Source organism: Mchenga conophoros, linkage group LG12, assembly GCF_057382185.1.
Source record: "Mchenga conophoros isolate Kocher_MC1m ecotype Shallow Benthic linkage group LG12, M_conophoros_male_GT1.1, whole genome shotgun sequence".
Taxonomy (NCBI): domain Eukaryota; kingdom Metazoa; phylum Chordata; class Actinopteri; order Cichliformes; family Cichlidae; genus Mchenga; species Mchenga conophoros.
Genome location: NC_140537.1, coordinates 29,900,103 through 29,918,872, shown reverse-complemented (window position 1 = coordinate 29,918,872; position 18,770 = coordinate 29,900,103). Strand labels below are relative to the sequence as shown.

The 18,770-nt window shown below is 38.5% G+C and overlaps 1 protein-coding gene across 1 annotated transcript in view; it reads right to left on the bottom strand.

Annotated features, from left to right (window-relative positions):
- Window positions 1-18,770, bottom strand: part of LOC146562890 (transmembrane protein 132C) — a 279,573-nt gene that overhangs the window by 37,554 nt on the left and 223,249 nt on the right. Inside the window, exon 6 of the mRNA XM_085295129.1 lies at window positions 8,038-8,181. Within this exon, the coding sequence (XP_085151255.1) occupies window positions 8,038-8,181 (144 nt within the window). The remainder of the gene's footprint in view (window positions 1-8,037; window positions 8,182-18,770) is intronic.

Here is an 18,770-nt window from a genome sequence, read left to right as displayed (position 1 = left end):
GCAGGCCAGGTGAACCTTTTTTGGGGTATGAAAAAGGACGGCGAGCAAATGAACAGCTAGGAGCAGGACTCATTCTGCAACTGAAGCTTCCACCGGTTGGGTAGGAAGCTATCAAAGACGACGCTCTGTCCCCATTTTCCAAATACACCGATTTCCGCAATCATACACACCATTCCCCTCATTTATGGACAATAGCGCTTGGACATCTCTCATGGACATTCAGATAAAACTCATGGACTTCAGTGTGGATCAGTGGATTTGATGTTAACATGTGTTACTTATGGGGAACTTTTTTTTTTTTTTTGAGAATCTGTATTGCTTGGTATAAGCCAGAAGGATTTGCTTAGTTGTCTTTGTGCACCCCCACTGGGTTTGACAGCTATTTACCTTTTACCCCTTTTTTTTTTTTTTTTTTAACCATTTCAAACTATTTACATAACAATCAGCTGTTCTGCATTCAATAAGATGCCACACAAATATTTTGTGCCACTCCATAAAGTTCTGTCCACTATAAAGGAGAACATCACAGCCTGATACCTGCAGGTCTGACAGCAGCAGGTGTATCACTCCTCCTGTTTCTACCTGGAGACAGCAGTCACCTCATTGTTCTGACACACAACACAAAACTATCCAACACTACACACTAACTACACAAGACAACACATTAACTACACACTCCAAACATGCTAAACGTCACAAATCTCTCACATCTCAAAACTCGCTCTCTCTCTCCTTCTGCTGTCTTTCTCTCTCTCTCTCTCACTCTTGCCGTCACTCCTAAAACTTCCCCCTCTTCCTAAACAAACTAATGTCATGTTGACATGGTACATTTTTCCACCAAAACGAACGGGCTGTTTTTGTTTAGTTTTTTTATTTTTTGGTTATACGCAGAGAGTGCTTGCTGGCGCTGTCCTTAGACAGTAAACATGGCGAAACTATTGAGGAAAAAACACGCATATATATTGTTTATCATGACTCTGGTTTTACGTGGCCTGTCAACACCATTTAAAAACTGGTATATATCACCTTGTTGCTTTGTCATCTTGAAGTGGTCGTGTGATTGGCTTACCACGACTACTTTATTCTTCCTCAGTCAAACAGCAGCACTCATGTGATTGTTTTGCCTCCTTAGCTCCAGGTGTTGTGCCAAAAAGTGATTGTCTACCAGAAAGTGATAGCCGCCTGTGGAAGCGCTCGCAGCTGCTTAAAGCTGTAGCGCCCAGATTACTTATGTAGTCAGCTACTTCCGTGCAACTGATATAAAGTGCAGTAAAGCTGAAAACAGCTTCAACCGTCTGTTTGTTGAAAAATAGTAACGCGACCGCACCGCATCTTCTTGTTAGTAACGGTAACAGCGTTGTAACGATAGGAATAGTAACTAGTTAGATTACTTGTTACTGAAAAAAGTAACGCCGTTATTCACATCACTGGTAACTTTACACTTATCTATTAACAGCAGTGTAAAACATTGAGATAGTTTTCTTACCAGGAGACTAAAGCGAGTGTGGTCCTAAGTGTTTGGGAAAACAGACTCCTTTAGGACCCCTGTAAACCCCTGTTTTTGGTTTGCATTGAAAAAGGAAAATAAAATCTGTTTTGAATATCCTTCCTTCAAAAAGGAGGACTGGGTGTGGTATTTTGCATTGCTCATTGCTCACTGACTTGTCAGTCACAAGTAGTCAGCCAGTGATCAACCAATTTCACAGTCTGGCCCACTCTTCCTCGTCACATCTGGTTTCTTGCAACCAAGATGGTGATGCAGGAACACTGAACTCAAGGCTTCAAAATGGGACAAACCAACAGATGATGTCATTGTAGCTACAACCATCTTTTATACTGCCTATGTTCAACAGCACCTGGCAATTCATCTTTTAGCATTTTACTATAATTTTAATATAATAAACTCTATTTATATAATTTTACTTTTCTACCACTTAAAGAATACCCCAGCTTAAACTATTAGCACTAAAATAACATTGTAAATGTAGTAAACTGAAAACAAACGCATGGTGATATATTCAATTATTTTAGAGTGTATTTTTTTTAAAGGATCAGGATATAAAACATTTGCAGAGGTTTCTAATATATTGTCAACAGTGTAGCATGGGCTGACTAGCATCTATTTCACCTAAGTGCAAATAATATAAAGTGTGTGCTTTGGCTGTAAGGCTGACAATCTGCAAATCATATATAAATGCGTGGGAAGAATAATAATGGGAACAAGAAGATTTGCCATAGAGTTTATTAACTTTGGTGAAATTATAAACGGGTGTCATCTCAGTCATCTGCAGTGCATCTACAAAGTATTCAGCGCTTCACTCGTTCCACATTTTGTCATGTTATTCCAAAAGAGATTGCATTCATTTTTCACCAAAAAACATTTGCTTGACATTCTTGAAAAACGAATAAAAAATATAAATATGACAAGTATTCACAGCCTTTGCCATGGCAATCAAAATTAAGCTCACGGGCATCCCGTTTCCACAGATCAACTGTCAAATGTTTCTACATCTGGACTGGAGTTCACCTCTAGTACATTGATATGATTGGACATGATTATATCAGGTTCATAAGTTAACTGTGCATTTTTGAGCATATACAAAGCCACGGACATGAGCCAGACACAGAATTGTCTGTAGACCTTTAAGGCAGAATTGTATCAAGGCTCAGATCTGGGGAAGGGTACAGAAAAAACTCAAGGTCCCAGTTAGCAGAGTGATATCATCCATAAATGGAAGAAGTTTGGAATCATGAGGACTCTTCCTGCAGCTTGCTGCCTGGCCAATCTAAGCAACTGGGGAAGAAGGGCCTTAGTCATGGAGGTGATCAAGAACCTGATTATCACTCTGACAGAGCTCCAGCATTGCTCTGTAATGAGAGGAGAACCTTGCAGAAGGACAACCCAGCAGGCATGAGTGGCAGAGTGGTTATATGGTAATCCATTTTGGAATAAGGCTGTAAAATGACAAAATGTGGAACAATTGAAGCACTGTGAATACTTTCTGGATTTTTTTTGTTTTTGATCAATGCAATAACAGTTTTGTCATGTTTTTAAAAAACAAACAAAAAAACAAAAACAGAAACAAACAAACAAAGAAATGCATTTTAAAGATGAAACATTCACAATGTTGATTTCCCCATCTGTCAGTAGCAACTTCTGCAAAGCTACTCCTGCAACACATTGTTTTCACCATCACTAATCAAACACCAGTTAATGTGGAACACCGGCCATGCCTGCAGTGACTAAAGCATCATTTTTCAGTGTACAGGTTTAATTTGATCAACTATTAACGTGAACAGTGCTCCAAGCCACCAACAACCTATGTGCCTTTAATACGACATTATAATTTGAGGAACGAATATGCATGTTGCATAAAAAACAAAACAAAAATATATAAATAAGGGGAAAAAACCCAAACAGTCCACACAGAAATAATCTCACAGACAAACTCAGTGGGTTTGAACAATATTTAGTTTGTGTGGAGATTGAAGACAAATCTCTGAAGTGATGGAGGTGTGTGTGTTTGTCTGTGTGTGTTTGTGCGTATATCTGCACGCATGTTTTAGGGAGATTTAGGGTGTGTGTGTTGGTGCATGTATTAGTATGGATACAAAGCAAATTAAGAATTGATCTGTGTGCTGTTTAATGAACCAGCTGGACACTTTGACACGTATCTGCGTGATCCCACGTGTGTGCACACATATACATATACATATACATATATATTCATCTGTCTGTGGAAGAGTGCTGTATGTACAGTTTTGCAAGGCCATTAAAAGATTTCTGACAAACTTTTTCTGCATATAACATTTGAAACAAAAATAGTGGTCATTTCACATTTACATTCACTCTTAGATCGTAGATCACATCACATTGCAGTTAGTAGGTAGTTCTGAGGTTTCTGACACTTAATACCTCGATATAAAATTGTTGCCTAATGTAAGGGTTTATCTGCAACTTTGGTCTTCTTTGGCACTCTGGCTTATTGTTTATTTTATTACTTCACTATGGTGAGGTACAAATCAAATAACTGTATCATAGCCTTGCTCTAAGTTTAACTGTTTCATCATCATTCAAATGTTGGCAAGTCCTGTTTTTGTGACTATAGTATAAAAAGCAGAGATATAAACGTAGTATTTATGGCACAACTGTGAAGTGTTACTGTTTTTTATGTAAAGTGGAACCTGTAGTTGAAGTCCTTCATTACAGCTTAGAGAAACCAGGCATCAATCAGATACTGTTTTCTGAAGGTCATAAAGCTATTCTTGTCAATGGATGTGCACATCAAATTTAAAATAGAGAGAGAAGGACAATTTTTAAGGAGGTGAGCTTAAATGCTATCACTGCACCTGAATATAAAACAAGGAGAACTATAGGAAGGATACAGGAAGGAAGTCTGATAGTTTTCTTCTGCTTCTGCCTCTCTACTTGTACTAAATGCCCAATTAGGATGTGTCTTGCTTTTATTTTATTACAGGCTACTTTATTCTAGTTTCTAAGACAAAACATGTAAGTGTAACAAATTCATTTTAAGTTAGTCTGTCACCATGATGTTATCTCTGGAAATAGTGTAAGCTTTAATCATATAAAGAACAGGTTTTAGAGCTTTTAGTTGGCTCGCATAACTGGCAGATCCTGATTTAGCAGTCAGTTGTTCTTATGGATATAAATGTTTCTGCATTTTTAAGTTTTAAATCAGTAAACCTCTTTCTTTTTCCACTCATTGCTATCATTTTCTTCTCTCCTTTCCTCTGCATTACTAACATCTTTCCTTCTTTGCAGTCTCTACATTCATGTTCTTTCTCTACTCTCCTTTCCTCTCCTCATTGATCCATTTGTCATCTTCTCACCACTCTTCATCCCATCTTTCCTCCTTTCCCCTCCTTGTTTTGCGTGAGGTCAGGATAATGGTACTAATTTGTGTGTATGCGTGCGCTTGTCCCCTATTTGTCCCCTACTAGCTTTGACACCACCGACCTACACATACTGCTGTATCAACAACAGCAACTCATACACGTACACACATCACAAGTGACGGCATCTGAAGATACCTTAACAAGATAGTTTACACTGAAAGAGAGTGCAGGAAAGGAAAGCGAGGGTTGAAGAGGAGGGAAACTATCGAGGTAGTACATCACAGGTTTTTTTTTTTTATTGTTATCAAAGATAAATGCATTAAATTCAAGGAAACAGCATTACACTGCAGCCAGGAATATGTTCACCAAGTAATTCCCATACATTCATTTCCATATATTCAGGTAATCAGTAAAGGGTGCTGTGCAATTCCCCCTGCAAACATTTATCTACAATAAGTAATTATACAAAAAGGTAAGTTAATAGAATCTGATGTAAAACCAAATGGAAATCTAATCTTTCTGAGCTTATTGCCTCCAACTAAGACAAAAAAACCCCCACAGAAACATTTTCTCCCTTAAGAATTTATACTTTATTATTCTTCTAAATCAAGAATAAAGTTAAAGTGGAGAAATTTGATGTAGTGCTACACTGACATTTATTACTGCAGAAGCTTCAAACCTATAAAAGAATTTTAAAAGCTTCACCAGAAGTGTGCATCATACAGTATGTGTGCGGCAACTCCCAGAGTGCTATGACGAGCATTGCTTCAATTGCTAATGCACTGTGCCCCATTTCAAAAGCTGCCATGGCCATCGGCTTTATTTCAAGATAAATCATAAATGATAGAGAAAACTATCTAATTTTGAAGGTTCCATTGAATGTGGGTGAGAAATGCCTTGATGATCAACATTTTCTGGAACATTCTTTATTTCTCTCTGATAGTGGGACAGATGAGCCTCTGCTTTGCTGTTTGTTTACAGGAAACACAAACAACTAACACAGCTCTGTTCAAAGGTAACAGTCCCTACCTGCCGTTAGGTAGATAGTGTTTTTCACACCAAAGTAGGAGTATAAAAACAAAATATTGTGTTTTCATGTGTGGTTAGATGCTGGTTTATGACTTAGCTGGTCCTAGTAAGCCCTGTAATAAGACCTTGTAAAATGGTTACTTACAGTATTATTAAACTAATTTTGACCTTGAAGTTTGACCTTCTGTGGTCAAGCTGTAGTGATAACCCTTTGACCCCAGCTGAAACTACACCAAGGTAGGACAGCAGTCTGTTTTTTTAAACACAGAGCTGTGTTTCTTTCTCAGTAATAGCTGTTTAAATATTTATTTGTGCTTGTACTATACGGTTGTCTGTAACATCTAGATGTGGTATACCTACCCACCACACACATATAGCAAAACACTAACATTACATCTATTTGAATGAGTACTTTCCATTTTCCCTGTGTTGTTATTGATTGTAGTTAAACAGCACCACTCCTGTCGGCTTGTACCAGGAAATTGGCTTCATATTGAAACTGTCACAGAGAGGATGTGTTTCATTTTAGGCCCCGAGGGCACGGGGAGTGTAGTGCCAGAGGAATCAATCCTTATTCCTTGGTACTGGCTTGTTTTTGTAAAGGAAATACTTGTTTATTAATTAGTGTGGTGGTTGTGTATCCAGCTTGTATGGGAAAGCCACTTAAGGCTTAAGCTGGCCCTTCCATCCCAGGTTCAGTTCCAAGTGTAACGGAACGGGATTCAGCTTAAGATTGCCATAGACAGACACCGGTCATAGTATCATTCTAACAGCTGCTCCAGATTACCTGTACCCTGTTGTGGAAGGCATTACTCAGAAAGTATTAAATTATTACAGAGTCAAGAAAAAGCATGATACATGTGACAGAAACTGTAGGGTCTTTACCTTACAATATAAAGCCACCCAAGGTCACTGTTGTTGTGACTTGGTGCTATATGAATAAAACTGAACTTAATTGAAATTGAATACAAAGTCTATATAATATAAAAATAGGTTTTTGTGCTTATAGAACCGCCTACATTTCTTTTAAAAAAAATTATAGTAATTTAATCAAAGTTTTAGTTGTCTCATGAATATTGAATGCAGTAAGTGAATTGGGTGTGAGTCATACTGTGCTACTTGTGGTCAAGATATCCTTATGCTATATCCTCAATGAGTCAGGGCATTTTTTTAATCCTTGCGCACATACAAAAGATAGACATGTAATTATACAAGATGCATCATAATTTCCTTAGGGATCAATAAAGTATTGTGATTCTAATGCATTATATTCAATGAGTGGTTTAAAAAAAAAATCTAATTATTCCATTGAAAGTAGGACAGTTCAGATCGAAGCAATGTAGAAACAGCAAAGAATTAATATTCCAACAAGTAACTATGGGTGTGTTTGTTTTTTCTTTCCTTTTTTTTTACATTGTGCTTTGGTAAATAACACCAAATCTGAAGGGAAACCTTATTTATAAGAATGTTCCGCCTGGCAATTTTTAATCAACAGATGTGAAGGTCTGGAATACTTATATGTATGTGACCTGCAAGCAAACCATTTTTCCTGATGTCTGGAAGGTGAAAAAATGGAAACCCATACGAAACCATTTATCCCTGCGATACGGCTTACGTGTAACCATAGCTTAGTAATTGCAGCTTAACTAGGAAACTCATATCAGTTTAGCCGGCTCCCTTTTATGATTAAACTGTCCTTTAAACCAAAAAAAATTTTTTAGGCAGATAAGTGCAAGAATCCCATATCAGCATCTGATCACTGCCATTCAATCAAACAAGATTTAAGAAAGAAAAGCCTGAACACACTAGTGCTCTTTTATAAAAGAACAACGCGAGTCCTCAAAGACTTTGGATTACAGTCATAATTGAAGATAGATTGGAGATAATTTATGCAAAGAAATCTATCTCCTCACAGTTTGGTTTTTTCCTTGTGTATTATCTGTTTTATATGAGTATATTGGTATACTAGAGTTTAGGCAGCAAGATGTGTGTTTGTTCAATTCCATATCACACAAATACACAAATTCTTGGTTCCTTGTGTCTTAAAATGCATTGGTATTTTAGGTTCTCACCTTTTGTGAAGTTTATTACATAAAACTATTTCTATAATTTACACATGAGCATTTCACTGTGCTTATTATGGATGCTTACCTTAACCACATCCACATCTGTTGAGCTGCAGGTGATAGAGTCGTCCACCTCCCTCACCTGCCCATCGCTTTCCACAGTAACCACTTTGATTGGCACTGCAACATGTCGACCGGTTAGAATGGCTGTATTCACAATCTCTGTGTCCTGTAGAGGGAAGGAAAAAAAATTTCATGAGCCCTGAAGTTCATGTCGCTCGATATAGTTGGCGGTTGGTACATGCAGGAATATAGGAATATATATATATATATATATATATATATATATATATATATATATATATATATATATATATATATATATATAAAATCATTCGACATTTTAAATTACGTCAAATGTCATTTTTCTCAAATAATTTTGTTGAAACTTGAGATGAAAGAGCTAGCACTGCCCTCAGCAAGAAGCTCCAAGGTTCGACTCTGGGGCTTTCTGTGTGGATTTAACATGTGTGCATGTGTTTCCACATTATTTTTATCTACTTTTAATATACAGGATAAGACCCAGCACAGCACTGTCTTTCAATTAGACAGCTGAGATGATATGCTGGGGAAACCTGAAATTTATGCCGGTGTTAATAATAAGCCACCAGGCATTATCAGAGCTTCAAACTAAACTCCCACCCAAACTTTGACTTGCTATACTCAAAGTACATGAAAAGTAAGACTTTAATGATGATGGTGAAAGATGCAGGAGGAGAAAGAGGAAGAACCACTGTGTGGAGACGATGGAGAGTTTTTAAAAGGAAGAGAGAGAGAGGGGAAAAGGTGATTATAAACCTTGTGATTATTGTAATCAGCATGATTACATTTGATTAAATCCTTTGAATAAAAATAGTACAAACAAACCAGCATACATGCACACCTCAGAACACTGTGTGCCAGTGTCAATCTTGATTATTTGGCATTGAGTTTCCAAGGGGGCATTTATCACCACCAACACACACACACACACACATACGAGCCTGATTACAGAGTACTGTTCTGTGCCCCTGTGTCTGGATGGGAAGTATGTATATGTGTCTGTAATTTGACACCAGTGTAATTAAGCTCAATATACATGATGCCAGCAGAGAAGATGAAGAAGAAACAGAGAATAAATCTCTGATATTTAGTTTAGGCCATTTTATTCACTATAAAGGAACAACATTGCTCAGAAACAGTTTCAAGCTCAGAGGCAAATTCTGTGTACTGTATCGAAAATAAGTGCAACTAAATAAGTAGAATAAGATGTCACACACACACACACACACACACACACACACACACACACACACACACACACGAATAGGACTTCTGATCCACACACAATCCCATTTAATAAAAACACTGTTTACGCACAGCTAACCAGCAATAATATTCTTTATCTGCCCTGAGGTGGAAGAAGCAGCAGATGGGCTTTATAAAATAACCAGAACAGTAGATAATGTGTCTGTTTTTCTGTATGTCTATATATATGTATGATAAAATGTGTGCAGTATCCTGAGGCACTCGCCACAGTAGTGCCATAAATACTACGTTTATATCTCTGCTTTTTATACTATAGGCACAAAAACGGGACTTGCCAACATTTGAATGATGATGAAACAGTTAAACTTAGAGCAAGGCTATGATACAGTTATTTGATTTGGCACAGTCACAATTATGTGTGCGTGCATCTTCTAGACGAATATCCAGCTATGGTATAGAAATAAAGCCAGTTATTCACATTATCCTGTAAAAATATTTGATGTTTTTAAAGTTTACCTTACTAGGATAGTTAAGAAGTGGACATCTTGAGAAAAAAGAAGTCACGGAAAATCTGGCACAAGTTGACTCCCAGACAGACATTTTAATGCGTATTTTAGGTAGTTGATACCTTATAAAGCATTATGTAATTTCAGAGAAAAAAAAGTGCTTTACTCTTTATTTAACTATATTTTACTAGTGACTTTCAAATTTCAAGATTTTTGAAATGATTTAATCCTTTGTTACATACAGTATCAAACTGACCTGAGTTTAATTTTCCCTGAGCATTAACATTTTGACAAACCTCTGTCCTGTATCTATACAATTAAATCTCATGCTAATTTTAGTCTCACTGGCTGTGCAATATGCTAAGGATTTTCCTATTGCCATCATAAATGAAACAAATCCACCGGGTCTTCAGTTCCACTGTCCGTGGAGGTGTTTGAATTTTCACCTGTATTTTTAGCTTAGCAGAAACAGAAATTACGAGTTAAGTGAGAATACTCATTCTTTGTTTGAGGGCGAGCTAAGCTAGCTCTGCATTATGCAAATATCTTATAGTGTTTGTTCTATTCATGAATATGTGTTTTGATGACATGGGAACTATTGCTGCATCTGCTGCATCTGCTATTAGTGTCTCAAACTGACTGGAGTGATAAGGGTTTGTAAAATTTCTCTTGGTCTGTGTGAAAGCTATTGAAAGAAATAGAATTGGCAGGATAAGGCTAAAGCTTTTCATTCTTTTTGAGAGTATAAGGACATGTCATAACATATATAGTCACCATTACATACCACCAAACTCAAACTAAACTTAACAATGTGTCAGCAAAAAAAGAGCCTTACTCATTGGATTTCCTCTCTCCAGAAACAGAAAGAGATTGAAGGTATCATTTCAGAGCGTGTATGGGGAAGAAAGACCTCAAACAGAAAAAAAACCCTTACCTGGTCATTATGCAATCTGCAATATGAAACAGCACTGTTGGACACTGTGTTTTTGACAAAAAATATAGTCCATACATTTTTCAAAAGAAATTTTGTCAGAACAAAAAGTAAAAAGATGCAAAAATAGAGAAAACAGAAAAATGAATGAATGAGAACAAATTTTCAGAAAATAGAGAATGTGAAAATTAGCAGATAAAACATAACACGAAGAGGGATATTAGAGCAACTGTAAAGGAGACAGAAAAAGAGCCAGAGAAAGAAAAGGAAAGAATTTCATGCCTGTCCATGGGAATTATTAAGTGGCTCGTCAACAACTGGCTCCCCTACTGCCTTCAAAAGCCGCTGCACACTGCACTGAGATAAGCTCAGAGCAAGTGTGTGAATGGGTGGTAAATGTGGCAAGTATTTGTATGTATGAATGAATGCGTTTTTGTGTGATTTCATGTAGGTTCCTGACAACACCTGTGCATGGGTATGTGTGTCTGTTTATGCATAAGAGTCTCACTCATGTACACATATATACACATATTTGGCAAGAGGGAGCAAGAGACTGTGTGTGTGTGTGTGTGTGTGCACTTAAACCTATGCACTGACAAATATGTTTGTATATGCATGTTACAAAGAAAAAATAAAGTCTAGGGAACGGCCTCCCTCCTCAGCAAAGTTTAGCCATGCATGCATGCGTGTGAGAATGTGCAACTTCAAGTGAAGCAACTAGAGCGAGACCACCCATCAGTAACACACACACACATGGAGCAAAATAGTTGACACAGTAAAAAATGTGAGCATTTTGCTCTTCTGTATAAATTCAATTCCAACTTACAATATGGGTTTGTAAGCATTTCTCTTTCTGACTCTCCTTACTTCTCCTCTGCTGATCTTCACCCACTCTCTTTCCGTCTCTCTCCTTTTTACACACACTCGCACATAAAATACCAGAATTTCTTTCCATCAAAATGAAAATACAGACAAACAATTAACACAAAGATATTAACACATGCTTAAAAACACACATATAAATGACAACATATCTACCCTATCTGCTATTCTCTTCATTTCTTAAATTGTCAAGTTTCTTATTTGGGGGACATTTTTGGAACATATACAACTCTTGTCATCCGTTTGCACTTTTTTTGACCTCTAACCACAGTCTTGCAAACCCTGTGGCATAAGTCCCATCCACCCCCATCCCCCACCCTCACCCACCCCGTTCCTTCTGCTACTGCCCTTAAAGAATTTAAATTTCTATTTTTGGGAAATAAATGCATCATACACTACAGTCCATTTTACTAGAAGAGTAAGAAAGGGTTCTGCAGCAAGTCTACTTGTTCTTTTATTTTGAAGGAACAATTTTATCAGTATAAAGAAAACAGACTGTGTTTGGTGCCTTTACCTGTAAAAATGAAAAAACAAAATCATGTCACATGATTGCAAATGAGGGCTAGCCATCCATGACTTTCTGAGTTTGAATACATTAAACTGAATGATGTTAACACACTAAGACATGATAGAATTTGTTCTATACCCAAAGCAACAGGACACTGTTTTAAATTCAAAGCAGTCATTTAATCAGCCTATAGCCCTTTGGCTATATTAAATACATGGCACACACTTACAAAGCTAGGCACATATTGACACATTTGGGCCAAACCAAGCATGTGCTTTACTAAAAGCAAACAACCAAATGGCCCAAAAATGCATTAAAGGCATCCCATTTATTGACATGAGTCATTTAGTTAAAAGGATGAATAGTTAATGGAGTAATTGGCCTTTTAATCAGGAAGGTACCCAATATCCCCATTAACAAATGTTATTTGATCCAGACCCTATTCCCATGTCATTATACAATCATTGAATTTCATTCCTCCGTGTATGTATTTGCACAAATACAACAGAGAAACAATTGCGTTGGTTTAGTCAGAGCAATGAAGTTGCACTTAATCATCAAAGACCATCATGATCAATGTTCAGTTGTTATTTGTCACTGTAAAAGTCCCACGCTGTTCATCTTGATATTTGCTGTGATATAAAAAAGTGTGGTACAAAAGAAAACAGAGAAAGACTGAAAAGATTTTTTTTGCTATTGTACATATTTATGCATCCAGAGTTCAGAAGGCCGAAAAGCAGAAAGCCGATATTGCATGCATGTATGCGTCTACACCGAAATCCCACAGCAGAAGGCTAGTAAAACAAATTTTAGGTCATACAACCCTGTACACTGTTTAATACATATATACATATACAGCGTTAATTAAGCATTAAAGTCATTAAAGGCGTGCATGTGTGCAAATCTAGTGTTTAACATATTTCTGCTCCAATGCCATTGTCAAGACAGGGTTTGTACATTAATTGAGGTTCTTTGAAGTTGTTTTGCTGCACTGGAATTTGGTTTATATACTCTTTCTAGAAACATTTATAGTTTGTACATATCTATGGTGACACACACACACATATGTATATATACATATATATATATAAATGACAAGGTATTTGACATCTCTGCTCTGTGTTTGACAAGGTGTCTACAAATCTACCGATACTATATACGTACGTGTGTGTGTGTGTGTGTGTGTGTGTGTGTGTATATATATATATATATATTGTTCCAATTTATTACGTCATTCCTGCCACCAGCCAAGTATTTTCAGCATAACAATGTGAGCTTACACACATGCACTGTGTGTCAAGGCTCAGCTGCTGAAGGAAAATTTGTTGAAGGCACTTAGCTGCAATTTACTACAGACCCATTAAACACATCAACGGTATGACATTCTGTGTGTGTGTGTGTGTGTGTGTGTGTGTGTGTGCGTGCGTGCGTGCATGTCTTTTTGCTCATTTCTATTTGTTTTCATGTCTGTGTATGTATTGCTTTACGGGGTATTTTACATGTAACTACTTAAATTAATTTTCACACGTGGATAATATTAATATTCTTTACTCACATTTAATTATATACTAAGGATATTTCTACTTTTTTTATTTTCACACTAATTCTACTAATTCAAATCAGTTACAATATACATATATAGTTTAACACACGCACACACACGCACACACACACACACACCTATCTATGTATCTATATCAGCTTAAGATAAGATAAGATAACCTTTATTAGTCCCACACGTGGGAAATTTGTTTTGTCACAGCAGGAAGTGGACAGTGCAAAAGTTATGACGCAAAAATTAGAATACAATAAGAATAAATACAGTACACAGCTGTACAGAATAGAATAAAATAATATACTATATACAGTAGAATAAAATAGAATAAAAATATACAATAAGATAAAAATAGAATACAAATACAAATACTATATACAACTGAGTAAAAATACAACGATGCCAGAAAGGATTATTGCACTTAGTGTTATTGCACATGTGTGGATGTGTGTGTTTGTTCAGTTAAAGTCTTTGTTGTGGAGTCTGACAGCAGTGGGGAGGAAAGACCTGCGAAATCTCTCCGTCCCACACCGTGGGTGCCGCAGTCTCCCACTGAAGGAGCTGCTCAGTGCTGTCACAGTCTGCTGCATGGGGTGGGAGATGTTGTCCAACAGGGATGACAGCTTAGCCGCCGTTCTCCTGTCACTCACCACCTCCACTGGGTCCAGAGGGCATCCTAGAACAGAGCTGGCCCTTCGGATCACCCTGTTCAGTCTCTTCCTGTCCCCAGCAGAGATGCTGCCGCCCCAGCAGACCACACCATAAAAGATAGCAGAAGCCACCACAGAGTCATAGAAGGTCTTCAGGAGTGGGCCCTCCACCCCAAACGACCTGAGTCTCCGCAGCAGGTACAACCTGCTCTGCCCTTTCCTGTAGAGGGCGTCTGAGTTATGAGTCCAGTCCAGTCTGTTGTTCAGATGAACGCCAAGGTACCTGTAGCTGTCCACAGCCTCAATGTCCATACCCTGGATGTTCAGTGGTTGCAGTGGAGAATGCTTGTGCCTGCGGAAGTCTACCACCAGCTCCTTGGTTTTACTGGCGTTGATCTGGAGGTAGTTCAGCTGGCACCAGTCCACAAAGTCTTGAGTCAGTCCTCTGTACTCCTTGTCGTCCCCATCAGTGATGAGGCCGACTATTGCAGAGTCATCAGAGAACTTCTGCAGGAAGCACTGGGTGGAATTGTGGGAGAAGTCTGCAGTGTAGATGGTGAAGAGGAACGGAGCCAGAACCGTTCCCTGTGGGGCCCCCGTACTGCAGACGACCCTGTCCGACACACAGCCCTGAGTCCTCACATACTGTGGTCGGTCGGTGAGGTAGTCCAAAATCCAGGTAGTGAGGTGATGGTCCACTCCAGAGTTCTCCAGCTTGTCCTTCAGAACCGAGGGAAGAATGGTGTTGAAGGCACTGGAGAAATCAAAGAACATGATTCTCACAGTGCTTCCAGCGGTCTCCAGGTGAGCGAGGGAACGATGTAGGAGGTGAATGACGGCATCATCCGCTCCAATGCCAGGCTGGTAGGCAAACTGAAGTGGGTCCAGTGATGAGCTTGTTAGGCGCCGAAGCTGAGCCAGGACCAACCGCTCCAGGGTCTTCATCAGGTGGGATGTCAGAGCCACCGGCCTGTAGCTGTTGAGGTCCTTGGGGCGTGAAGTCTTTGGCACTGGTACAACACAGGAGGTTTTCCAGAGCTGTGGGACTCTTCCCAACCTCAGGCTCAGGTTGAAGAGGTGCTCCATCACCCCACACAGTTGGTCCGCGCAGGACCTGACGACCCTCGAGCTGATGCCATCTGGACCCGCTGCCTTCTTGCCATTAATCCTCCTCAGTTCCCTCCTAACCTGGGTGGTTGAGAGAGACAGGCTGGAGCCTTGTGTTGAGTGTGTATTGGATGCTGTTGTTGGGGGTGGGGAGGAGTGAGCAGGGTGAATAGAGGAGGTGTGAAGTGTCTGAGGTGTCAGAGGTGGAACAGCAGCAGTGGGGGTGGGTGAGTCTGCAGCCGATGTTGTAGACTGTCTCATGGTTGAATCAAATCTGTTGAAGAAATGATTCAGTTCATTTGCCCACCTCACATCCCTCCCAGGCAGAGAGTTCTGCTGTTTGTGGCCTGAGATGGTTCTGAGGCCTCTCCAGACTTCACCAACGTTGTTTTGTTGAAGCTGGTTCTCCATCTTCTGCCTGTAGCTGTCCTTCCCATTCCTTATCAGTCCCCTCAACTCTCTCTGCACCCTTTTCAACTCCTCTTTGTCTTTGGATTTGAAGGCCCTCCTCTTCTGCTTGAGGACAGCTTTAATTTCTGGGGTAATCCAAGGTTTGTTGTTGGAGAAACACCGTACAGTCCTGGTAGGTACGGTGTTATCCACACAGAAATTAATATAGTCAGTAATGCATGTAGTAAGGCTGTCGATGTCCTCTCCATGGTCGTCACAGATCACCTCCCACACAGTCGACTCAAAACAGTCCTTAAGAGCCTCCTCGCTCTATCTTGTTAATCCAAAGAGGCCAGTCCACTTTGCCAAAATGTCATTGCAGCAATTCAAAATGGTAGTGCAAATCATTAGTTTGTATGCCCCCCACCCCCCATCTGCTTTTATGCATGGCTGACAACGTGAAGGAAATGCCCTGACTAAGATGATGGATAGTGTCCTGGGAGTCTCCTCCCAGATCTTGACCAAGGCATCACTAATAGTGATGTGCGGATCGATCCTGAAATATCGATTCCTCCGATACCAATCATTTATGTTCTAGAATCGATTCTCACATTAAAATATCAATATTTTAGTAATTTAGGGTAAATTTATAGTTTATCATTAACAGGAACACAGTGGAAAGAAACTATAACTTTCTTATTGTCTACATTCAAAGGAACTACTTCCTCTTCCGGCTTTCATAGTCGTGTGCGAAATACGGCTGTATAAAAGTCTTGCAGCCCCTTGGCGTGCGCACTCACAAAAATGGCTGAGCGTAATGGGAGTCATGTGCGGACTTATTTTACCTCCACAAACAGCTGAGACGTGGTTTGTGATACATGTGGCAAAAACGTGAGCTGTTGTGGACATACTTTCCAACCTTGAGACCTCTGCTCCTTGCTATCTCAGTTCAGTTCAGTTCATTTTTATTTCAAACATTTCAAACATGTACCTTCACAATCATTACAAAATATCATTCCATTATTTGTTTGAAAAGGAATAGGCTGAAGTATTTACTTATTTGTCCCTACCCCCTCAAGTTTTACCTCTCATTCATTTAATTCTTTTTTTTTTTGTCTTAAATTAAACAAACAACATATGAAACATATGAAGTAAAGCAAAACAAAGCAAAACATACATAAATCAAAAACAAGAAATTAGCAAGCCCCACCACAGTATAGTTTCTTTCATATGAAAAATACAGAATGTGTATATTTGCAGATACACAAGTTATGGAAAAACAAACAAACCAAAACAAAAAAACCGAAAAAGAACCGCAACACCATTACCAGCAACATTACCGTCCTGGGTTAACCTCGTTTTCTTCATTCTTATAATTATTTAAAATTAGGTTTTTATATTTTACTTTAAACTGTTTTATGTTTTTACTGTCTTTTATTTCTTCTGTTAGACTGTTCCATAATTTAACTCCTGCAATTGAGATAGACATACAGGGAGTGCAGAATTATTAGGCAAATGAGTATTTTGTCCACTGGACAAAATACTGCTTGAAGAAGGTGTCTTCCAGAAAGCCGCTGCATGAGTATACTCATGCAGCGGCTTTCTGGAAGACACCTTCAAGCAGTGGTACAGGAAGAAGTCTGCATCCTTCAAGAAAAACATGATTTTCATGCAGGACAATGCTCCATCACACGCGTCCAAGTACTCCACAGCGTGGCTGGCAAGAAAGGGTATAAAAGAAGAAAAACTAATGACATGGCCTCCTTGTTCACCTGATCTGAACCCCATTGAGAACCTGTGGTCCATCATCAAATGTGAGATTTACAAGGAGGGAAAACAGTACACCTCTCTGAACAGTGTCTGGGAGGCTGTGGTTGCTGCTGCACGCAATGATGATGGTGAACAGATCAAAACACTGACAGAATCCATGGATGGCAGGCTTTTGAGTGTCCTTGCAAAGAAAGGTGGCTATATTGGTCGCTGATTTGTTTTTGTTTTGTTTTTGAATGTCAGAAATGTATATTTGTGAATGTGGAGATGTTATATTGGTTTCACTGGTAAAAATAAATAATTGAAATGGGTATATATTTATTTTTTGTTAAGTTGCCTAATAATTATGCACAGTAATAGTCACCTGCACACACAGATATCCCCCTAAAATAGCTAAAACTAAAAACAAACTAAAAACTACTTCCAAATCATTCAGCTTTGATATTAATGAGTTTTTTGGGTTCATTGAGAACATGGTTGTTGTTCAATAATAACATTATTCCTCAAAAATACAACTTGCCTAATAATTCTGCACTCCCTGTAGTTCTTAAAGTTGTTCTAGTACTTTGTATTTTTAAATTCCATTTCCCTCTTAAGTTATACCCACCTTCTTTTTCTATGAACAATTTACAGATTTCTTTTGGAATCAATTTATTTCTTACTTTATACATTATTTGCGCTGTTTTAAGCTTCACCAAGTCTTGGAATTTAATAGCTTGCATTTTGACAAAGAGTGCATTTGTATGGTCCCTGTACTCCACATTATTTATTAATCTAATGGCCCTTTTCTGTATTATAGTTATTGTTTGTGTGTTACTTTTGAATGTGTTTCCCCAGACCTCTACACAGTAGCTCATATATGGCAGTAGTAAAGCACAGTATAAAATGTGCAGTGCTTTCTGATCCAACATATGCTTTGCTTTCCCCAGGACGGCAATGCCCCGTGCCAATTTCCCCCGAACATAAGTAATGTGTGGCTTCCAACAGAGCTTGTGGTCAATGATCACCCCAAGAAATTTTATTTCATTTACTCTTTCTAAATATACATTATCAAAACATATTTCTACTTTGATGTTTTTCTTTTGGTTTCCAAATAACATGAATTTGGTTTTATCTAGATTCAATGATAATTTATTTATATCAAACCACTTCGTTAATATCATTAATTCCTGTGTGATCATCCCCAAAACCTGTGGCAATTCCACACCTGA